At 36.0% G+C, this 25,114-nt stretch overlaps 1 protein-coding gene across 2 annotated transcripts in view; it reads right to left on the bottom strand.

Annotated features, from left to right (window-relative positions):
• AUH (AU RNA binding methylglutaconyl-CoA hydratase) overlaps window positions 1–25,114 on the bottom strand; it is a 111,331-nt gene that overhangs the window by 46,045 nt on the left and 40,172 nt on the right. For both annotated transcript variants that reach the window (XM_066181640.1, XM_066181641.1), the window contains exons 5-6: window positions 10,442–10,534; window positions 9,432–9,488 (exon numbers count right to left, since the gene is read on the bottom strand). In XM_066181640.1, coding sequence (XP_066037737.1) covers window positions 9,432–9,488; window positions 10,442–10,534 — 150 coding nt within the window. The remainder of the gene's footprint in view (window positions 1–9,431; window positions 9,489–10,441; window positions 10,535–25,114) is intronic.

The raw sequence follows: 25,114 nt of genomic DNA, 5'->3' as shown, positions 1-25,114 counted from the left end.
ATGTCTGACAAGAGCTGAAGTAGCATTAAGACTCTTTACAGATGAACTTGGAAAGGTAGTCAGAAAAGCTAAAGAACCTTAAAATTCAGAAATGCTGACTATGGAAGAGGCTGAGCCTAGAAATTTAAGCAAAAGATTTTTGTTTTAGCCTCTAGGCTACCAGAACGAGTCAAATCCTTAATTTTTCCAATATTTATTCCAAAATGCTTTTTTTTTCATTTAAAAAGAGACTAAAACAACCAAACCACAAATTTTAATAGAAAATATAATGCAATTCTGTTTTCCATATCCAGCAAATTTTTACTTTTCTCATGCCCCATTTTTCCCCAGAAACACCAGCTATTATTACTTGGTCTTCCTCTTGTTTTTGCATAAGCTTAGAAATAAGATACTGAGAGAAAATAATAAAAAAAAACTTCACATGAATGGGTGTCATACGAAGTTTCTATTATGATTTTCAGTGGACAAGAGAGTTTGAGAAAGACACCAGGTTCTGGTTGTAGGCTTCATAGAACTTTTAAATTCAGTCCAACCTTTATGCAAGGGGAAAATTATTTCATCAAAGGCATTCATGAACTCTGATAGATCCATATGAGTCAAAATAAAACTCATTTAACTGATTATGTGCAAGTCTGTACACAGGTAATCTTTCTATTTTAACTGGCTTTGAAAAAATACGAAGTTCCTTACCTAGCAGCATCTTAGATCATTCTTTTCTCTATTTACTTTACTCTTTCTATGTTCTCTTCACTTGAACACCCCGAGTGAATATAACCTACTTTGCACCTATGGTATGAAACCTACTGTGAATTTCATTCATATTGTTACAGTTGGCCTAGACCATAATTTCTATTCAGTGTCATACTATCCTAAATATGTGGTGAGAAAAGCAAAGCTGCAAAAGCAAAGTTTGGGTCTGCTTTCTTTTCAAAGCTTCACTGTGTAGCTCCCCGCAGTACGGAGATGGTCTGGAAAAGATACAAATGTGATAGTACAACCCATGCTCAGTGAAAAGGTACCTCAATGAGGCTTAAGTCTACATTATTTACGGAAGATGGAAGAAAACAAGTAACTCGTTGCATTTTCTTTCATTTTTCTGGCTATCATTCAAAAAGGAGCAATCCATGAATCTCACAAAACTATTTTCCAAATCATGAAAGCTTTCTTATATACCCACGATAACTGGGAAAGTAATTGGTAACATTGCTAAGGTTGTAACAACAAATTTTAGTAGAAAAAGTACTCCAAAATTCAATCTTGATATAAAGAACAACAGTTTTATTCTCCCAAGACATGACAAAAATCTAAAGAACATTCAATCAGTGTTTGCTGGTAAAGTTTGATTTCTCCATTGATATACCACACCAATCTCAAACTTTCATGCTCTGCTTTCCACGATCAAGAAAATTCCCTGTCTCTGCTCTGGCACTTCCACTAATGTTCAGCTTGGCTTCTGGGGCTTTTGTCCTTGTTTTACTTCCTTCTTCCTCTGCAGCATCAGAGGAAAAACCTTAACTAAACACAGTATGTTGCACATGCAGTGCTGTAACTTAAGATACTGAAATTTCTCAAATGCCTGACTGTTAATTATGCTTTGTAAACATGACATCTCCAATGTTAGGTCAGGAAGAAATGTTCTGCAATCTCTGCTAGCAAAACAAAGCAGAATGTCAGAAGTGGTCAATCTCTTACACTGAACTTGACATTTCAAATACTATTCTTTGCAATTACAGTCGTCTGGGACACACAAGAGACTTGGATACCTCCTCTTTCTGTAGGAAGTACTAGCTGAGTTTTTAATACAGATTTGGAAAGTATTCTATGCCTAGCAGGCAAGGGGAAAAGGTTGCTCTGAGGATCCCTTTGCAAAGTTAAGTACTGGAGATACCTGCTTCATGAAGGTACAGGGGAGAGTTTGGATGACAGAATTCTATCATCTCTTTTGCTGTATGCAAAACAGTATTGGGAAGTATTCAATTTATAAAAATGAAGAAAATTTGTATATATAATTTGTGAAACATTAGTTTCATGTATGGGGCTTTTGCAGTATTAGTATTGCAAGGCATTTTGCAGTTTTGCCTCAACATCACACTTACAACTGATCAAAAAGCAAGGGAAAAATCAGTCACTTGATGACAATCAGCTTACTTTTACTTAAGAAAAGGAAACTGTAAGAACCATAATTCTCTTTAACTTACAGAAGCAGAGCAAATTTACCCCCCATCCAGAAACATTCTATATATTGTGTTTAATTACTTTGAGAAAAGCATGGATGTTAAGACATCTATGCTACTGGCAGTTTCTTGTTTCAGGCCATTTGTTAAATACAACTCATGAAACATTAAAAATATTAAGATGTAACTAGAGGTATTGAGGATTCAGACAACCGAAGAAAAATAGATAGATGTTGTTAGAGTAACTAATTTAGGGTTTTTTACTCTATCAAATCATAATAAAATTGTTAAATGCTCAACAGTCACTATTAGTCCACTGTAAAAAAATTTAAATCTTTTCTTAATTGTAAGTCAAGAAGAAGAAAATGCATTTTCTAGGTTGTTCCACCGAAAATAAAATTTTAAGCACAGAATTGATGAAATGCTGAAGATGTCTATTCACGAGCATATTTTAAACTGTCTTCTACTAGTATTTAATTTGTGTACTCCACAGTATTAAAACTCTGACACAGGATGGAGATAAAGAAACAGCAGAAGTAATAGAAGTCACAAAAGACATTATAGACAAACTGAAAAAAAACCTCCAGACTCACAGCTAACTCTTCACTTTGGGTTTTTTTTTCCCCCATCAGTCAGTCAATTGTCACAGGACTATGAGCTGAACTTTAGAAATTTAAAAAGACTCTTATACAGGTTTCTTATGTAATGAAAAAAAAAGAAGTGTATGTAAAAACTTGGGACACTACATGAAAAAAATCAAAGGAGAAGAAAAGAATAGGCTAAAGAGGGTAGGAATAAAGATGAACAAGAAAAGTACAGTATCACCTAGGTAAGATGTAAAAAGTTATACAAATTAATCAGATCTTTCATTTTAAATTTGTGATAATGTACCATCAAGAAGCACCTATACGCACAAAAATGACATTAAACGTGCAGATGCTTTCAAGTCCTACCTCAGACATTACCACAAATAGCAACACTTCAATTTTTTCAGCATTTATCAAATGCTATTCCTATTACCCAAGAAACTGAAATATAGAAATCTAAAAAATATCCTAGCAGTCCACTGTAATGTGCATTGGATTTCAACTTGAAATGTCTGACATTCAATTTAACCTTTACACTTGGCTGAATTGGACAACTACTGCTGTTAGCAAGAACATATTCTGTGTGAGTTTTTCACATCCAGAAATTCCCTTGACATGTTTCTCATCCAAAATAGAAAATGTTTTTCAGCTTTAAAGTAGGTACTGCAACAGAGACCATAAGGATGATTTTAAAAGCAAAGAATTAATATTTTCATAGATAAGGAAAATGTACTATGATTACCTAAACTTACTTTTCAGTCTTACACTGGTTTTCTTCCTAAGCAAAAAATCCTAGTATTTCAGTGTTCCTATCTCTTACTTTATAGTCTTCGAATCTGCAAGCACTATAATTTCTCCAAATACAATTTAAAGTCTAGAAAAACAGTCAAAACAATATTGTTACCAAAGTAAGGGGAGAACACAGAAATGCTGTAATTTAATCTCTCCCTTGTTCTATATTTTAAAAACAAAACCAGTCCAGTCTCCTACAGCTTGAAGCTTCAGTTTCACCTTTTGAAAACAGGGTTCAAAGCAACTTTTAGATGTAGAAAGAATATATAGCTTATTTACAAAGACTTTCTTAGAGAGTTAAAAGAGTTTCTTTTTGTTTCCTTCCTTTTTAAAAAAAAGAAACAATTCTTCTTAATAAAATATGCTTTTCAACTGAATGCTTTGCTCAAGGAAAGCCCGATCCCAGGGCTATGTGCTATTTTAATATTAACCAGTGGAGGACACTTTGATAATGAAGTAGTGGGATTTCTGGGAGGATCATAGAAGAATAAAGGCAAAATTATGATGAAATGAACAAAGCTTTACTAATTAAAATGCCTTTATAAGCACAACAAACAAAAAAAAAAGAGTGACAGCTGTAAGTATGTAGGCCAATAGCCAGTTTTTTATCTAGCAAGGTCAAATTACCTGCTTACACAAGTGTATTAATTTCAGTGAAGGTCCTTTTTTTTTTTTTTTTTGTGGAAATATAATTGTTAACGTATTCCAATACCTCTAGCTTACACCTAAATCTTTTGTGAAAATAAATTGCATAAAGAAAACGCAAATTATTTTTTATACATATGCCAGTCTTTTCTACTTCCTGCTATCACAGAATACTTGTGAAACTAATATATCTCATTCTATTAACAGAGTAGGAAGCTTGCATATGTTCTTTACAAGCACTTTTATCTTCTCATAACAGATCTAATACTGAGTGGTGTATAAATACAATACTAACAACTAAAAGCAGAACTACCTGAAAGGCATCATCTATCAGTTGCAGGTTTAGTATGATATCCACTGTGAGAATCTAGAGATAAACAACCAAATTACATCACAATTTGAGACAGTTTTAAAAAGTTACAAAGCAAAAAAACCAAAGGGCTCCAACAAAAAAGTGCTCCAAAAGACAGTTTTTGGCTGAGAAGAAAGCTGTCCCTGAAGAACACTTCATTTGCAAGATGAGAGACATGAAAAACAACATTCAATTAATGACAGATATTTGCATTTTTTTTTAATGTCAGTTTGGGAAACAAAACAAAGAGAATGAACACAAATTTCTTATGTAAAAAGATTCTGCCCACTCTATTTTAAGTTCTGTACAAGCACAGGTTTACACAGAAAATAAGTTGTTTAAACAGCTTTTTAACTAAGAGATCAAAAAATGGTAACTCCTTTTAGCAATGAATAGCTTTGAGAATTTACTCTGACCTGATAACAAGCATCTCCTTAAAAAGTCTGGTTTCTCATGAAATCCTGTCTCATACAAACTCATTGCTGTCTACTGTGATGAGTATCCTGAACTGAAACATTATCCACAGCTAAGACATACACAACAACTTCCTCCTGTGCCCTTTCTTTCGTGCTGAAGAACAGGTTAGTTCGTCCTGAAACCTTTTCATCTGAGGCAAATAAAATTTTCCCTTCATCTGGCTACCTACTTTTAATAAAATTCTAGGGACTGTTTGTTTTTGCAACATCTACCCTGCAAACCACAAATTATACCACAACAGGCTATCAGACACTGAGTTTACAGTGAAGAAATCTGAGGAAGAGAGGGGATAAACAGATCCATACACACACTGAAGTACAACACAGCATAGAAGAAACAGTCTAAGAGACTCCTGGACTACGTGGAAGATCATTTCCTGACCTAATTGGTGAGTGAGCCAAGAGACCAGGTGCCCTATTGCTATTTACGAACAGAGAAGAATGATGTGCTGCTCGGAGGCCATCTAGGGTACAGGCAACCATGAAATGATAGTTTTCAGTTCTCAGAGAAGTAAGGAAGGGGGTCAACAGAACTGCCACCTCAGACTTCCAGAGGACAGACTTTTGCTTGTTTATGAGACTAGTTGATAGAGTCTCTTGGGAAGCAGTCCAGAAGGGCTAAGGCTTTCAGGAAGGCTGGACATTCTTCAAGAAGAAAATCCTAAAGGCAGACCATTCCTGTGTGGCAGAAGAAGAGTCAATGGGAAAGAAGACCAGTCTGACTGAACGGAAGGTTTTGCTGGAATTCCATAGAAAAAGAAAAGACACTTGGGAGACAACCCCTTGCAATGCTTCAGCCTTGAAGGAGAGTGGCTGGAAAGCTGCCTGACAGGAAAGGACATAGGCTGCTGGTTGACAGCCCTGTAGATGAGCCAGCTGTGCCCAGTTGGCCAAGAAGGCCAATGGCATCCTGGCCTGCATCAGCAACAGTGTGGCCAGCAGGACTAGGGCAGTGATTGCCCCCCTGAACTTGGCACTGGTGAGGCCACACCTTGAATCATGTGTCCTGTTCTGGATCCCTACAGAAAAAACATTAAGGTGCTGGAGCATGTCAAGAGAAGGACAATAGAGCCAATGAAGGGAGCACAAGTCTTGTGAGGAACTGCTGAGGATTGTTAAGCCTGGAGAAAATGAGGCTCAAGGGAGACCTTATCACTCCCTACAATGACCTGAAAGGAGGTCGGGGTCAATCTCTTTTACCAAGTAACAAAAGCATCAAGTTGTACCAAGGGAGGTTTACACTGGATATCAGGAAAAATTTCTTCACTGAAGGGTTGTCAAGCACTGGAACAGGCTGTTCAGGGAAGTGGTTGAGTAACTTGAGTGGTGTAGATGTGGCAATTAGCAACATGGTTTAGTGGTGAACTTGGCAGTGCTTATTTGACAGTTGGACCTCATGAGCTAAAAGGTCTTTTCCAACCCAAATGATTCTATAACACATGTTTTTGTATTGGCATAAGATCACTTGTGCAATGATGTTTGGCAGACTCTCCTTAGAAAACGAAAATCATCAATATTCATTCTCAGGTAACTTTCCCATCACCGAGTTGCCAAGCTTTCTCTGCTACACTTTTCCACTAGTTCTTTGAATCTTGCCTTCCTTATTAGAAAGTGGGATGTACTTAAGAGGAAAAACAGGAAGTTTTTCTACTTTTCCTAGTTCAAGCTTTCCTAGTTTAAGCTTTTTCCACAGTGTGGAAAACTGGGTTTAGCTTTCCAAATGTAGAAGAATAATCTTGCTCCCTCACAACACAAACAGCAGGTCTGTGAACATAGCTATTGTATAAAAGCAGACACTGCTGTTATCCCACTTCATCTTGCTATTTTGTCTGCTGTGGATAAATTTTCTGAGGAGATTCAACCTGCAACAATACAGCATACTCTATAAATGCCTACATGGTCAGGATCCTCAGCAGACTTAGAAAGAACAATTCATTGTGGTTTGCTGCTCAAACTTTAGAAAGTTGCAGTACATCTGTGTATATTCAAAAGAAAAATTTCTTGCACCTGGGAAATCTGTGTTAAAACTGGTTGGTCAACAGACAGTACCCCAATGTGTCTTTTGATAACCACATTTCATTAAGAATGGAATAAATTGTAATATACAACAAGGTCCAAAACACAACAGCCGATATGCTCTAGATCTGTATTTTAATGCTACTAAATTCTAGTAACAATCTTCAAACACAGCTCTTTGATTATAAATTTCAGGTATTTTAAAAAAAGCAAATCCTCACAGTATGAATATGTTTCCTATATAGACTCAAACACCCACATTAATTATCACCCAAGTTAAAATTTTATGTCTATCACATACTCCTGGTAGATAACAGAGCAGAATAAAAACAGTAGCTTGCCATGGTACAGGGACATAGTTTAAAGAAGCCACTCAGTTTGCCAGCAGACTTCAGGTGTACTAGACGGCAGCAGAAATCGATGTAGACCTCTTAAGAGCAACAGCTCACTTTTCAGCTCCACTCAGCAGTTCTGTTTTGGCTCAGTGCAGCTTGAAATAAACCATCTTGGAAAATATTTCATTAATCCATGGAGCCTATGGTTCAAGTGTGTAGATCTGGCTTCTCTGCCTAAATGACATATGCAAAATTCTTTCACTCACTCTTCACTTTCTGATGACAAAAGGCACAGTCAGCTACTATTTGGATGACAAGAAGCAAAAAGGGCTGAAACACTGTCATTGCTCAACAGAACTGGTGCAAACGAAGTCTGATCAGGAAAAAGTTGTGATTAGCTCAAATATGTTCAACAAAAATAGTTGTCAGAAAGGCTGATATGAATAGGGAAAAGAATTCATCACTGAACATATCCCCAAATGTTGTAAGCTGAAAACTCAATGTAACAACATTAAATCTGTCACATTTCCAAGGAGCTAAAGACATACACCTGAATCAGTATTTCAGGATAAGGAGGAAAAAAAAACTAAAAAAAAAATTTCTAACCTCAGTCTTTGAGTAGCAGGAAAATATTCTGAATGAAACTTATAATGAGTCAGTTAACTAGCATTTTAAGGCAAGAGCACATAAATTTGAAACATCTGTAATTAACTGAAGACAAGGAAATGAGACAACCTAAAACAGTTGAATACAGAGAATATATATGGAGAATTTGAGCTGAATTTATTGAACTGCAGAGTATGTTTCCAGTACAGTCCTACAGAATTACTTAGGAAAGGAGGAAGTGGGAGGACAATGAACAAAAACTGACAATGAAGATCAACAACAAGAATTTCTGTCTTTTTCTTCACTGGGACTTACTGCCAAGGCATATTATTTCATGGCAACACCACTACCAGTAAATACATCTTTAAAATCATCTGCATTATTTTCCTTATCCATCACTAAAAAGAAACCAGACATTAATCATAACTGCTTTCCTTATGTAAAATGTAATTCTGACCACAGGAAGTGTTGATTGAAATCACATCTCAACAATAATCAAAATAATATAGCAATTGAAATTGTACAATAATTGTCCAGATTAGTCATAGGATGGGACATTTTTATACACAAATTTCACACCACTACGCCCATTATGGTTGTTTTTACTGTTTTTTTATGTGACCTGCAATGATATCCATTAGAACCGGATGAAGTGCTTTCAGAAAAGGTTCCACCCATTAGAAAGAAAACTGGAACAAAGAAACACTATAGTTTCCAAGAACTCCCAAAAATTAAGGCCAGAAATCACAGGGACACACTTTTTTCCCAGTCATTGCCCTTTTCCCAGAGCAGCAAACATCTTAATTCAAGTAGCAATGATTTATACAAAAAATGAAAACAAAAGGTTTGTAACAACTCCTTGAAAATTATTTATTATGTAACTTTCATTCACCTTTAGTGAATGAAAAAAAAAACCAGGTCAACTGGCCTTCCAAATACAAAAGAAGTTTCTGACTCAAAAAATCTTGGCAAGGTAACAGATTTATCCACAGCTATACTTTCAGTTCTTCAGCTCTTTACAACCAATACACAAGCAGCTTGAAAACAGACTTTGAATCCTAAAGTACCAAATGTTATGTAGAAGTGGATCTTAATTCAAATAATTATTTTTTTACACTGACAGATAATCCTTCTTCCTTGCTTGACCCTTAGCAAAATTATTCAGCCTTCAGATCAACATATTAAATGTCATTTACAGAATCATTTAATGATGACTTAGTTAATGAAGACTTTGTTTAAAAACATAATATACAAGTGACCATCGCTGAAAATAAGAAAAACACTTTTAAATTACTTTTGGTAAATAATACAAGTAATATGCTGTAACACATGCTATAGTACTTAACAGAAATATAAAAATAAGCAGTAATCCATAAACAATTCAAAATCTAATACTAAGTACATATGTTATTTAGTTATCTGTGAGAACAAAAGCAAAACATATATACCTGCACCTGGAATGATCGCCAACTTTGTTTCAACAAGGCCCATTTTAGCAGAAGATGCTAAAAAATAGAATGTAAAGGAGTTCTTAGTATAATGTAGAGGGGAAAAAATCTACCAAAAAATACGTACTGATGACCTAAAATTTGATAATACATTACATTTTCTTCAAAAAGAACAATAAATCACTTTTTAAAGCATTTGTTTATTAAAAAAGCTTCAAATAGATTCAACGGATCTGCTTTTAGTGAAAGATCCAACTACTTCCATCAAGGCAAATACAGTACTTTATTAATTTTCACATAGCAACTAAGCAATTACAGTGAGTAACAGAGACTTGCTTCCAAATGGAAAGTAATAAAAGAAAACTGCTGTTATTGCTTAACATCTTAGAATGGAGTAGAACTCTGTATCTGATTATTTGAATTCTTTAGGTGACAGAATATTCTCTAAGGTAAAATAACTTTATAAATCCTAAGTTACTGGTAATTGCTCAGGACCAAGTTTCCATTTACTTTCCATCAATTTGCTTTACAGTTCTGATAGCTCATTAGGTCAAGGTTCCCATTCTCAAGAATTGTCGTCACTTTTATAATTTAATTTCTTATGCAATAATACACTCACTAGCAACTTTTTTTCTTTCCGTGCACCCTGTTTAGATAAAATCGTATCTCCATCTGGAGCACTTCAAATGCACAAGAATCAAAAAAAATAATTAAAAAAAAAATAAAATTTAAAAAAAAAATAGTTGTATGAACCTTCTGGCAAAACTGATAAAATTACAGTCAGAAGAATTAAATAAACATTTAATAAAACCAGTCAAGCTAACAAGGTTGTTTTAAATGCAACATTAGCAAGTACTTACACAGGTTTCTGCTGAAGTCCTTTGAAATAACAGGTTATAAACAATGCCAAATACAAAGTAAGTTCTCTAAGATTCTCACCGACAGATGGATTAGTCAAGCCAGTTATAACACTAATATCTGCCATATTCCATGGCAGCATTCAGACCTACCTGCCACCCGTATATCACAGGCTAATGCAAGTTCTAGGCCACCACCTAAGGCAGTTCCATCTATTGCAGCAATAGTAGGTACAGGCAGATTAGCTGAAAAAGAAAGTATCAATTAACACCAACCTCATAAAAAACACTCTGGAATGTGATTTCATTACATTTTGCTCATCTTACAGTCATAGTATGGGAAAAAAGTTTCATAAAATACAGTGTGACTAAAAATTGATCAGCAACACGTTGGCCAAAAAAAATTACTCTCCCTGTTCCTCTGTGCCTGAATAGGTTTCCATGTCTTTCTCTGGCTTCTGCTCACTTTTGACAAAAAATCTGAAAAGTAAACTTCTAGAACACGGATAGCAGAGCTAGACAAAGCAGTTATACAAACAGTCCCCGGTGAAATAGAGGTGTATGTATGCATGACATGCCTGTGATGCTTTCACAGCTAGAAGCTCTCTGTCGTGACATTCCCAGACCACCACTGGTAATAGTGGCCACCATTATTCCCCCTTTTCTCCTGTAAAGCAGCAGCTAACAGCTTAACAGAGGTGGGAAAGTCTTAAGTTTGACAAACAGATGCACATACTGCCAGCATACAAGACAGGTAGCAGGGCTCCAGAGGCCTGTGCAACCATGCCATGGTTTGTAAGTAATTTATCATCAGTGTCAGTGCTCTGACACAGGAAATTCATTTAAACAATCAGCTTAAAATACTGCTTTTCACCTTCTGCAAATTCGAATTCTCTTCATCCCTCCTCATCACTCAAAGTTTAATGAAAAATGCATTTTCATTTTAGAAATAAACTTGTATATTACAGCTTTAATTATAGTTAGCGTAAGAGTTACCACAACCTATGTATTTTAAAATATACTCAAACAGTAGTCCAGTAATACATTGTCATTATTAAAGTTTCAAAGATAGCCAGAAGTAATTCATTAGCTGGACACTTGGGTGTATAGCTTGTTGAAATGCTAAACCAGCTCTTAACAGCAACAGCTGTTTCTGCAGATGTTAAAAAAAAATATTTTCTTTGTTTTAATATTTCAGCTAATTGAATTCAGTGACCAGTTAATTCAGTCTTAGCCAGAAACAGAAGTGAAAAAACTCTTCTGTCAACATATAAATGAAAATGATGCATGAAAGACTTAAAAATACTTGTTTCCTTTTCAAATCTAGAAGGGTAATATGACAAAAAAAATTATTTTAATGTATTAATTATAATTCCTCCTAGTGAACTAGCTAGTTCTAAATTTAGAAATTGTGCTACCTAGCTTACCTTTTTCCTGTCTGCCAAATAAACTTCAGATAACTTCATTTAACAAAAGAATCAATTAAATATTGGTATACATCAGCATGACAATTATCATAGAAGCCTGTAGTGTCTCACTGCGTAACAAACAAATACATAATTAAACAAAGGTTATTTTTGCTGCAAATTGACCTGCTTTTATGATTAACAACTAATAAAAATCCAATCGTCTTTAAAAAAAGGACAAAAACTTAGCAATGCTTGTCAAGATTCTAACAGATGCTTTAAAACAAAGGTCCTGGGTTGCTGGTTTAGATCATGATTAATAGTGATTATCTGAATTAATTTCAGTGCCAAAAGAGGCTACTGATTGCTATTTGCAAGAGCTCTTTCAGTGACTTAAAAGAGCTCAAGGTATCCATTATACCTGCCATTTGCCACAGAAGGCATAGGAGACAGAATAACAGTAGAAAAATCTGCTCTTTCCATATTTATTTCTTCTTCTTAGTTTTGTGAAAAGGCAACTCTCATTTCCAGCAGGGCCCGGTTGCTGACAGAAACTTATAACCCTGTCAACACAACCAATTTGCCAGTCTTGCAATTTTGCTAGCTGACACAGCTAGCCTTTCTCTTCAAGAAATATGCCTTTGCCAGGGGTAAATAAAAAATAGTTTGCCTGAACATGAAGGCAGGATCATTGTCAACTGCAGTTTCCAGCAGTTACTGCCTGTATGAATGTTCCATTTATCAGAGACTAGCAAACAGTATCTTGAGCACTGTTTCCATGGCTTTTGCAGTACTCCAAGGCAGAATACTTTCCTAAGATAAGCAACTTCTGGAATTAGCTATGGTGCAATTCAAGTAGACGATTACACATGGAAATGGAAGTTACAAAAAAAGTATTATAAAACAGTTTGGTTTCAAGAATTACAGCCAGCACTCCTATCATGAAATAATCAAAAAAATCATAATTTAAGGGAATAAAAAGCAGTTTGATAGTGTATATTAGAATCATCACTTCCCAAGGATATTAATTTGAAAGGATCACCTGACATAGGAGTTGACAGTGAATGAAAGGCAAAAGACAAATTCCCTGTAATAGCCTGGTGTGTATCTATTAAACGAATTTAAGAAATTATTCCTTTTAACATGTTCTTGTGAAGCATCAGAAAAACTAGCACAGAAGAAAGCTAGTAATCACTTGTAATCACTCAGTAAACTGAGTTTCTAGGCTACTAGAACTTGTTAACAAGGGTAAAGCTTCTTGGAGAATTAGTATTTTGTAGCATAAGAAACACCTGATCACATTTATCTGCATGATTTTAATGTACAACTGCCAAAACTGTTGAGCTCATAACAAAAACAGAGACGATGTTTGACAAATTATGCCCTGTAGGCTTGATTGAGTAGTATGTACTCAAATTTTAGGAACAAAAAATTACACATATAGACAGGTCAATCTCCACAATGATTCTACATGACAAGGTTCATTTGCTGTGAGTGATAAAAAAAATATTTAAAGCTTTGTCAAGAGGCCTAATGGTTTTATACATTAACATTCCACATTTTTGTTACAGTTCAAATAACAAGATATAAATTTCAGGCAATTGTTGTGCAACTACTCATTAATTCTAAATTCTAGATGGGATACAGGTTTACCAGGGTGCAATTGTGAGCTGCGGATTTGAAATAAAAACCGAGTTTATATATTAAAGAAATAGATTAGCCAAACGAAATGAGAGAGTACAACACAGAGATGAGTAGATCATGTACATATAAATATTAATGTTGTAAGAAAGGGTTAAAAAAGACTAAGTAATGAGCAGCATTAAACTTTAGTTAGAGAATTTCACTGGTACACCATAGTACACCAAAGTGTGGAATATGAAGGACACTAAATAATAAGGTACTTCACACAATTAATTCAGAAAGGATTACTTCACACATCTATTCTAATGTCAAACATGCTGCTTATTCTGTAAATACAGTTCTATTCTGTACATAAAACACATCCCAAGTAAATGCCAGTAGTCATATCCTAATGTAACATCAATGTTTAATTATATTACAGAAAAGTAAGGTTCTAAGTAAGGTTCTAAGTAAAGAAATAGAAGGGTCCAATTCAGTTTATGTTATGTCACCAACAGAGCCAGACATAAGAAAAAAAACATGTCCCTATACTCAAGACCACAGGAGCAGTGACTTCTAGCTGAAGAGAAGAATTGTGAACAAGCACACCAAAATAAATGTTATGTATTAAGTTGCTTGAGGAAGAATCTATTAGCACAGAACCTGTAAAAAAGGATGTTTACTGGCCACTCAAGACATGATACAGGTGGAGTCACCAACAGGTAAACTGAATAACTTCAATAAGGGAAAATAAACTTAGTAACATTAGTTAGCTAAACTAAACCCATAAACAGCTCAAACAAAATAGAAAATACATCATATAGCAATATAAAAAGATGGACCTGTGCCCTACTCTGCAGTAACTGTGAACCTTCAGCTCAACTTCAGGAATACATCCCTGATAAACAGACATGTCACATGTAGTTTTAGATTAGGCCGACTGGCAGCATCTTGTAGTCTTGGGATACCTCCTACTTTCCTGTGACTCTTCATTACTGAAAGATGTGCTGAAAGAATAGAGAAAGTAAACTCCACTCCCGTAATTTCGCCATGACTACAGAATGTCACAGGGAGAGCACTTTGCAACAAAGCACATAAAAACACATGTAATGTGTTGGAAGTAATTTCAAAGGATCACAACTGTTCTGAGGCAGGTAATTGTTATTTCATCTTCAAGTGACTTTCCACATGATGTCTAGTGCTGGTGACTAACATGGGATTTCCTTTCTGCTTAGAGACCACGATATGACAAACAGCAGGCCAGCATATGAATATAGGCACCTATTCTGGAGGACTTGACCACTAAATATTTTCTCAGATGTGTGCCATAACGCCCACACGGCTGATTCATACTATTGTGGATACTGACATTCCCCAAATAGAAAGCAGAAACTGCCTGGATTCTACTGACCTGAATCATAAATGACCATTTAGTCTTCTGACTAATTTATTATGAAAGCTCTTATAAAATTACAGATACATAAGATAATAGCTGGGAGGATTATATGTGACACTTTCTTAGTCACTCCCAAGCAACCTTTTTTTATTCCTGCACAACCTCAGTTTCTCATTATTGACAAAAAATAAATGGCCTGATCAACAAGGAAAAACCTACTATTCACTGTTAGTAAGGAAGAAGGAAATATGAAGACTGGTAAAACGAAAACAGCAACAATTTACACATAAAAGTAGCCTTGCTTTTATAAAACATTATATATACTAGATTTCACATAACAGGCAAAAAACCACTTTCTTCAGCTGGTGTCAAATTACTCAAAGGACAACCTATTACTAATGCTGATTCCTTACTATGAGCTCCTGAAACAGGCAGAGGAAGAATAATACGGTTATCCAGAATTCCAGACTTTGTGATCTGTGTTCCTAGTCAACCTGCATGAACTTGTCCAAACTGATTAACCTAAAATATTTAACACTCAAGAAAAAGAATTACAAATTCAGAATATATGAAATTCAGTAAGACCAACCTCCCTGGAGTGTTCTCCTTGCTTGCTAAACAAATATATACATGTAAGATTTTCTGTAAGCAACTGTACCACATACTCACATAAATGGAAAAACAACATTTCTGAGCTAGATACGAGATTTTGAGATTTAGACTATTCAAGTACCAATGAAGCGTATGAGAATCACCCGTTTGTAGCTTGGCAGCTGTCACAATCAACCTGAAGAACACCTGCAGTACTCCCTTCCTTTAGCTTCCTTTAGATGAAGGAGTCATCATTAAAGAACTAAAATCCAACAGACATAGAATTCAGTTTCTCTAAAAGCAAAAGGTCTTCATTGTTACTGCAGTAACACTTCATGATTCCCATGAATTAGAAAATTCCATGAAAGTCCACTCAAGCCCTAACAATGCAAAAATCCTATACAGACCCTTAGATATAATTAACTTCTATTTTTAAAGGACTTTCTACAGATCAGAGCAAATAGTTGCAATTCAACTAATTATAGCAGAATTTGGTATCTACAAACATTCAAATGAAGCCTCAGTTTAAAGCCTGCCTTTTTATGCATTTGATACAAAACATTAAAATGAAAGATAGTCACCTTAACTTCCCTTGCCATTCCTGTGTTGTCCTATACCTGGGCAATGTTCAAAAATGGTCCTTATTGTTCCTTTCTCATCTTAATTCAGTGACCTTTGGCAACCAACCTTCAGAAAGAACAGCTTTTCAGATATAAACCAGAAGCTTGTCACTACTTCTAGTACCTACCAGATACAAAACCCTGACTTGTCTTTAATTACGAACAGAAGAATTCTTTTTTCCCAGAATGAAACTGAAAAGGAAGTAGTGAGCATATCCTACTTGACTCAAAAACTGTGTGCACCCATCTAAGACAGGATTAGCTATAGAATTCAGTTCTAAATAACAGCACAACAGAATTGCCACAGAACAAAGATTCTCCAAGCTATTTATTCCACACGTGCATTTCTGATTATTTGACAAATAAAGTTGATTAGTGAACAGTTTACTAGGACAAGCAACTTCAGGGGACATTTCCAGCAAGTCGTTTTTCCTTTTGAATAACGGATTTCATAAAACATAAAGCCAGGAGGCTGAATTGTATAAAAATATCCTGCATACTGTCAGTATTACAGGGATTACTAGGGGAAAGTATGCTATAAATTGCAAAAGAGATTACCAGTTCCACAATTTGTTATTTAATTCTAGCAAATTAAGAAAAGCATGGCAAATATCTGCCTACGTATGTCTGCAGCACGTGGGAAACCCTTAAATCACAGAATGGTTGAGGCTGAAAGAGACCTCTGGGGTTCACCTAGTCCAGCTTGTCTGCTCAACCAGCATCACCTTGAATAGGTTGCTCAAGCTCATGTCCTGGTGGCTTTTGACAATCTCTAAGGAGGGAGACTCCACAACCTCCTGGGTAACCTGTATCAATGCTCAGTCGCCTTCACAGTGAATAAGGACTCCGAGATGCTCAGGAAGAATCTCTTCTGTTCCAGTTTGTGCCCATTACTTTTGGTCCTGTCACTAGAGACCACCAGAGATAGCCTAGCTTTGTCTTCTAACACCCTCATATATTGCTGAGATCACCTCGTGAGCCTTCTCTTCTCTAGTCCTAGCTTGCTCAACATTTTCTCACCAAAGAGATGCTCTGGAGCATTCATCACCTTCAGGGCCTTTCACTGGAGTTTCCAGTAGCTCTGTCTTTTACCGAAGAGCCTAGAACTGGCCATCATACTCCAGCAGTGGCCTCACCCGTGCTGATGAGAGCAAAAGGATCACCTCCCTCAACTCCTGGCAACACTCATCCTAATGCAGCCTAGGATACCACTGTCCTTCCTTGCCACAAGGGCACAGTGCTATCTCACATTCAACTTGCTGACCCACCCAGACCTGCAGGGCTTTTTTGTGCTGCTGCTTTTCCTATTAGTACCCTCATTAGGTACCTGGTGCATGAGGTTGTTAGCATTTTCCTTTGTAGAACTTACTGAGGTTCTACAAAGGTTAGTCTATTTCTCCAGCTTGCTGAGTTCCCTCTGAATGGTAGCACAGCCCATACCTTATGATTTTACATAATCATCAAACTTGTTGAGACTACACTCTATCCCATCATCCAGACCATTAAAGACGTTGAACAGGACCGAACTCGGTGCTGCCCCTGGGATACACACTGGCTAGGGGCCTTCATGCTGCTGATGCACAGCATGCTGATGAGTCTGGACTCATTCATATAGACAATTTTCAAACCATTTCACTGCTGTTTCATCCAGTCCATACTCACCAGTTACTCTACAAAAATTTTACAACTGTCAGTTGGTACTGTCAAAAGCCTTAGTGAAGTCAGGGTAGACAATATCCACGGCCTGTTTTCTATCTAACAAACTACTCTTTTCATCATTGATTGTCAGACTGGTTAAGCAACATTTCCCTCCTCTGACTACACTTTATGACTACACCTTATGACTCTTATGTCCCTTGTGTGCCCAGTAGTAGTTCAGTTTTCACTTTTGTTCCAGAACCTCTCCAGAGGACAAATTTTAATCTACAGATAAGAAAGCTCCCTCCCCATTTCTTAGTACATTTATTTAAATGTAGTAACAAGGGAGACTTCAAATTAATAAAAAGAATCGTCACATGCCCCCAAAATGTTTAAATACCACTAAGTGCAAATGTGTAGATAGATTCCATGATTCAAGGTCACCCATTAGGAAAGCAAGAAACAGGAAAAAAAGAGTCATATCTTAAGAGTGAGAATGTCAAATAAAGAATTACAAATTTCAGTCCTGGTATTACAAAGCAATGCACTTGTTTACATGCCATTTATCTTCAGTGCATATTTCAACGAAAAATAGCTTAAACCCATATAATACTGCAAGTCTCTGGGCTGATTCCTACAACGGCATTGAAAGGTTTGAGATCTGTTACTTTACAGAGTTTCTTTAAGAACCCAAAATGTCGAAGTTGTCTGGTTACAAGTTATAGAAGAATTTTCAAAAGGTCACAGACATAAATAGGAATTTCAAATCAGCAGTAATGATTATTTGAAACTATAATAACTCGAAATGGATTTTTACTTTGTTTTTAAAATAATTAAGTTTATACCTAAATATTCTTATTTTGTAGCTCAGAATAAATTTCTCTTCCACACCTTCATTACTCAGATTCCTGATGTCTCTTGGTGATGTGGCTCTTGATTATAAAAACTAAGACCTTTTAACTTAAAAAAAGGGTGGGGTATAAAGGGCATAAGCTATGCCCGTTGAGTGGCAGGTAGAGGCAGTCCACGCGAAGTTCTGATAACTGGAATTATACTAGGAGCATTATGATCACAAAATTACACTTAAATTTCATTTAAATTACAAATGTTAAATTACATTTAACATTTATGTCACAGGAAATCAGAAAAATTATTACAACATGGCACTGTATCTTGATTTCATTTTTGGGGACCTTTTCCTGAAGAACAACATTGTGATGGCATATAACCTTGGCAATGACTTTGTAACACTAAGAAAACCAACGAGCGTATGCAGCAACATTTGAAAGCGGCTGAGAGAGACTTTCAAATCTTCCTACATGAACTTCAGGGTAAAGAAGACTGGTAAAACCATTTTTGCACAAGGCATGTAATTAAATGTTACAAAGCTTTACCTCTCATAAATGAAAAAATAATGATAAAGTAATTATTCAATTAATTTCTATATCTCCATATGTTTCAAAAATATATTCATCTGCAAAAACGACCACATTTTAAAGTCTGAATAAAGAATTCTGTGCCATACATTTGCTAGTTATAACTGTGAAAGGCTTTTGGGTACCCTCTAATTCCTGTGTTTAGATAAAAAGCTTAACAGAGTAAAAATGTTGATAGACTTGAACATTACAGTCTTTGCTTTAATACCTTCAAAGTTCAGGAAGACAATCAATAACAGTAAAGAATTCCATAAAAATATATATTTTTAGTATTTGTAGAGAAATTTTGCTTTTTAATGAAAATGGTTACTGCACATTACAGCTGATAATTAAGCAAAAGGTATGAATAAAGTTTTTCTTCCATTTATTTTGACAGAGGCTAAAGCACCTCACTCAAGCCTATTAATTTCCCAATTTCTTCCATTAATCTTTCACTCTTATACATAACATAGAAACAATGAATTTTTGAATTGAAAAAAAAAGTTCCAACTTTAATAAAAGAATATTATATTCTTTATTTTAAAATTTTCTATTTGGTACTTTATTATGGACAAGCAAGAGAGACAGTGTGTTCTACATTGTTGATAATAGAAACAGGAACTGGGAAACTAATGGGAATGAAAGAGGTGGTTTAATTAAACCCTTCAGCTACTGTTTTCTGTATCCAACTCTTCCATGATTTTCTTGTACTACAGGAAATCATTTGGCTATTTCAATCATCTCTCAGTCTGATAAACAGATTCTTCAGTTTCTTCCTATCTACTAATGTTCCGTCTTGCAGTCTTATTCTGCCCTCAGTAAGACAATAATGAAGTAAAACTAGATGACAGATTCCCCTTTCTGTGCAAATGAATGAAAGCTTTGGATGAAAGAAAATGAAAATTACTTCTTGTATTTTTTACTCTTACTAAGTACATTTAAGAACTTATTACTCACACAAAAACAGCACAGCACATAATCAAGCAGTGAATTTATGAAACACAAAGGAGTTAAATGAATTCAGTTACATTTTTTACATTCTATTTCTATGCAAGTTTTTTCCCCTCTCTTAAAGAGCACACAAAATTCAAACTATAGGCTCTATATAATATGCACAAACAACTATAGTATCTAATATAATTTCTGGTTGTTAGGAGAATCAAATTAGATATGGTTTTCATTTTTTTTATTTTCTACTTGTCTGATTTACAGTATGAAGGTAACACATACTCTATTATTACTAACACTCTTGTTTGACACAATACATTCTCCAGTCTAGTGCTAAAATATTTTAATTCTAAATTAGCATTATTTACCAAGTAATAGTTTCACCCAGTTCATTCACAGAACACTACAAAAGAAACACTCCCTAACATTTCACAATAAGCTTTTTTTTTAACACTAGCTTAGTAATATCATCAAGCCAGTGCCTACCTAGGCAAAAGGTGCATTCACTACAAGACTTGACAATCCTGAAGTCAAAGCTCCGTGCTTGGCCCAATCAGTGATATTAGGACTTCTTCAATAGAGGAGGAACTTCATGCTTTCAGTACCATATAAGGAATTGCTACCCTTTGAATACCAATTTGTTCAAGGAACAGAGCCAGAGACCTAGACAGGCAAAGCAAAGGGCTAGCAAAATTTCTTTCCCATTCAGCAATTGAAACATGCAATTTCAAACCTGAACAGAGTGAGGAAAGGATGATGTTAGCAACACATCAAACATGTGGCTCCCTGGAGAGGGAATGGAATCCCTGGACAGCAAGTGATACTGGAGGCCTGTTTTAACACAGTGCAAACTGGCTATGCTGATCTCAATAAACCATCTGAGTGAGTAGCATCCTACTTCTGGTACAGTTACCTTTGTGGAAGGAAACTTAAAGAGCCATGTCCAGAGCATAGCCTCTTGTCCTCCAGAACAACATTAGGAATAACTACCAAAAGAAAAACTAAACTACTGCTGTGGTTATGTTGATTTTTGTCACAGCTGTACAGCAGCACCAGGATCAGACAACACTTAGTCAAAGGCTATCTTAAATTAATTCAATATCAAGATAAGAAATAAATCTACCATTGGAAAACAACCAAGATCCTAGCAAAACACTCAGAATGCTGGCACTCAGGGACTGTATTAGTTAGGCTGTACACTTAGTCAAACAGGCAACATCACAAGACAGCAAGTGAAATACTGTGCTAAAATCTACATTTCACAGTGTCAGCAACACAGAAAGACCATGATGCCTGAGGCAGGATGTTAAGCATGACTCCGCTCTATAATTTGTCCTTTTTCAAATTCTATAACTATCTGAAATTTCTTTCTGCTTCCCAGTAAATGCAACTCATAGCCTGTATCACTCTCCCCTAAGAGAGAAATCCACAGTTCTTATCAAAGGATTTGCAAACTAGAGTACTCCATTTTTGATGGCCAGATCTATTTGCTGCAAACAGAGATGGATTTGGTAAATTTGGCAAATCTTGAGTGTCCACAACTAAACCAGGGTTTAAAATGCTAACCAAAGCTCCACAGAAGCCTCAGAGATTTGAACAGTAAAACAAGGCACAGCACCAACCTCATCAATGGTAATTCTTGCTTATTTAAAAGCCTTCACAATGGGAAGGTGGGGTAGCAGTTAGCAGACCAGCAGTCAACTGAAATTTTTTATAATCTTGATACCATTCTTGGGACCTCTGAAAACACTTTTTGACAGATTTCACCCAAAATGAAACCATAGCATATAACGCAGCACAAAAAAATGCATTTATGCGCAATCTTCAATAGTCAAACTAGATACTTTTTTGAAAAGAAGATGTTTGTCTGAAGATTAACAAGTGTGCCCTTTTCGGCAAATTTTGGTGATCACTGAAAGCCAGAAGGACAGAAAAAAATACCAAAGAACAAAAAAAAAAGTTGTAAATATAGAACTGTATCTGCTCTGAATAAAATAAAAAAACACGAATGCAAGCAACTGACCACAAGGTGCTTTTATTCTGGATGATCTCATTCAAAATGGAGTATGTTAAAACTAACCATATATGATAGAATTATGTATAAACTAAATATCAGCACCTATTAAAGTTGTATCACAGCTTATGCACGAAAATTAATCAAATGTTTTCAACAAAGACCTGCAAGTTTTGTTATAATGCAACAAGACCAACAGAAAACAAGTACTCTTAGTATTTTATTTTAAAAATTCACTCTTAATTTAGTCCAGATCTAAGTTCCATCAGGCCATGACTAAGGTGTTTTATCTCCAAATGTGAAATAAAAAAACACATACTGACCATACGTTAATTTTAAGAAGTAACCAAGAAAGTTCAGTCTCCAATTTTTATTCCCTGTTTATAGGATTTGGGCACTTACGCCTACATTCTTTGGAAAAGCTTTGTTAATCAGTGGTATTCCTCACTTAATAGAGGTTGGGGCCAAATGTCAATTTGAGTAATTACATGTATTTGCTGAATTGAAATTCTTTCTACAGCTTCAGCTTTTATTTTTATTAAATATGGTGTTTTTACTGAGGAGTGTGATTGTTGCATTCAGCTCCACACATAGCCTCAGTCTGTTTTGCAACTGAAGTCCCAAAAGGTAACATAAACACACTATCAAAGCCCTGACCCCACAGCCAGTATAAAGAACAACATGGATTTAATAGGAGGCATACTATAAAATATATATTGAAGATCTGATGCACAATGATGGGGTTTTCCCCCCCCCCCCCCCCCCCCTCAAATCCTCAAAAAAAAAAAGGCTTCTGGAAATCACTGTCATTTTACTCAATTTAGTCAGGCCTGTCTTGCTGTGCATAGTTACAAGAGATCTATTAAGGCTTTTCTCTCCCAATTTCCTGAGGGTAAAGACAGCCTTACATCAGGAACAAAGTGCTTCAAGGCAGAATATAGTAATGGACAAGTAGCCCTATAATTCCTACTATTAAAAAAAAAAAAAAAAAAAAAAAAAAAAAAAAAAAAGAAAAAAGTACTAAAACCCTAGACACACAAACTCAAACCCCAAACAAACCTCCACAATTCTGGTATAATTTTAGCAAAAGCAACTCCTGCTAAAAATAGAGGTTGTTTTCCTTTCCCACTCCCCAGCTTAAAGCTCTAAGTGGCTCTGTTCAATTTTTTCAGCTCTTTTTTTAAGCATTTATTTATACACAAAGTCATATTTACTGCAGTCTTACTTCTTCACCCAAATTTAGCAAGCAAGTTATAAATTATTCCCATATAAATAAATGCAGTATGCTTTTAATTTCCAGAAAAATCCCTTCTGCAGCTGTATTCCAAAATGATACTACAGCTTTTTACAAAACAAGCAGTGTAAGGATTTTAAATTTAATGACATTGACAGAAACTAAAGAAAACCAAAGCATGTAAATTCTGAAAAGCCAAGTTTATCTAGTTGTTCAAGACATAATTTACCTTTACTGTATTTCATCTGCAAAGGTAACTTAATGGTTTTCTTTGTTAAAATATAGTTTAAAAGACCTAACTCTTTACTAGGTCACACAACTGAATACAAATGCAACTATCAAAACATGATATGACCTAGTTCTGAAAAGCAAGAAGTAGAATACATTTTAAATGAGATTATAATATTAAACTCGGATAGAAAAAAGAACAAAATAGGAGATTGGAAATATTGTTCCCTAGCTACATAACATTCTGCAGTGGTAAATATTAATTTGAAAATTGTTTCCCCTGTTAACTATCTCACAGCCCACTTGTTGCTGGGCAAGAAAAAGACCATTGTTATTTTCAATTTACAGATTAATTGCAACGACCAAATGCAAATACAATGTCCCTATACTTCTACATAGATTACATTTTGTAGTGACAGATCACCTCTTTAGAAGAATAAAAACAAAAACCTAAGAACCTCTGACTTGCTGTAGAATTAATATTCACTTCCATTCATTAGGGCATCACACAATGGGACATCTTATGCACCCAACTAATCTAACCTCCTATATATACATTTTTGATACTGTCTACCATTTCCTTATGTAGAGAGTGGCACAATGAGACCCCCACCTGGGGTAATGCATTCAGCTCTAGGGTCCGCATCACAGGATGGACACTGGCCTGCTGGTGCGAGTGTGCTCTACAGTAAGCCCAGAGGAGGGACACCGGTGTTATGAATAAGGTGTGGTGATTGGCTCATGCAAATGAGGAGTTGTTGAGTGGGGGGGGGGGGGGAGGAGAAGTTCTGCTGGGATTTACAGTTCTTTTGACATGTACCTTTGTTGTTCCAGTGTACCTTTGTTGTTCCAGTATAGTTTTGAACCCTTTTCTGTTCTCTCTTCAATGCTCCCCTCCCCTTTTGTGGTTACTGCCTGGCAACTCTGGCTGACAGAGCTGTAAAAACCTATTAAGGAGGGAGAATATTTGCCCCTTGTAAAAGGCGGCAGGGAGTGGGGGACTTGTTGCTAGGAGGCCCGGCAAGGTAGCATGGCGCCACCACTCAGGATACGAGAAGGGCTCCACCCATGAAATGCAGGGAAGGACGGACTGACAGGCATTGGGAGGAACTAAGTGTACATACATGGGCAAAGCTACAGACTGGGGGAGGTGCCGAAGGACAAATAAGAACTACTCATGAATATTAATGATGTCAATACAATCTCAGTGTATAAAAGACAGAAATGCCGTTTTGTGAGCGGAGCCTCAGGCGGGCAGAAGGAGTCCCATCACACTCCCAGTGCTGTTCCCCCCTGTGTTTTGTAATTTTAATGGGTTCTAAGTGAATTTTATTCACTCATTCACACCCAGGTTTTGAGTTGTTTATAATACCAAGTTGATCAGAGGTATGGAGCACCTCTCCTGTGACGAAAGGGTGACAGAATTGGGATTGCCCAGCCTGGGAAAGAGAAGGCTTTGGAGCGACAGAATTGCAGCCTTCCAGTACCTGAAGAGTGCCTAGAAGAAAGATGGAGAGGGACTTTTTATAAGAGTCTGTAGCAACAGGACAAGATGAATGGATTTGAACTGAAGAGAGTAGGTTTTAGGAAGAAATTCTTTACTGTAAGGCTGGTGAGGCACTGGAACAGGTTTCCCAGAGAAGCTGTGGATGCCCCATTCCTGGAAGCATTCAAGGCCAGGCTGGATTGGGCTCTGAGAATGGTCTAGTAAAA

This window comes from Chamaea fasciata, unplaced genomic scaffold (assembly GCF_029207755.1).
Source record: "Chamaea fasciata isolate MVZ Bird 193981 ecotype frontalis unplaced genomic scaffold, bChaFas1.0.hap1 SCAF_4, whole genome shotgun sequence".
Lineage (NCBI taxonomy): Eukaryota > Metazoa > Chordata > Aves > Passeriformes > Sylviidae > Chamaea > Chamaea fasciata.
This window is presented reverse-complemented; position numbering and strand designations above follow the sequence as displayed.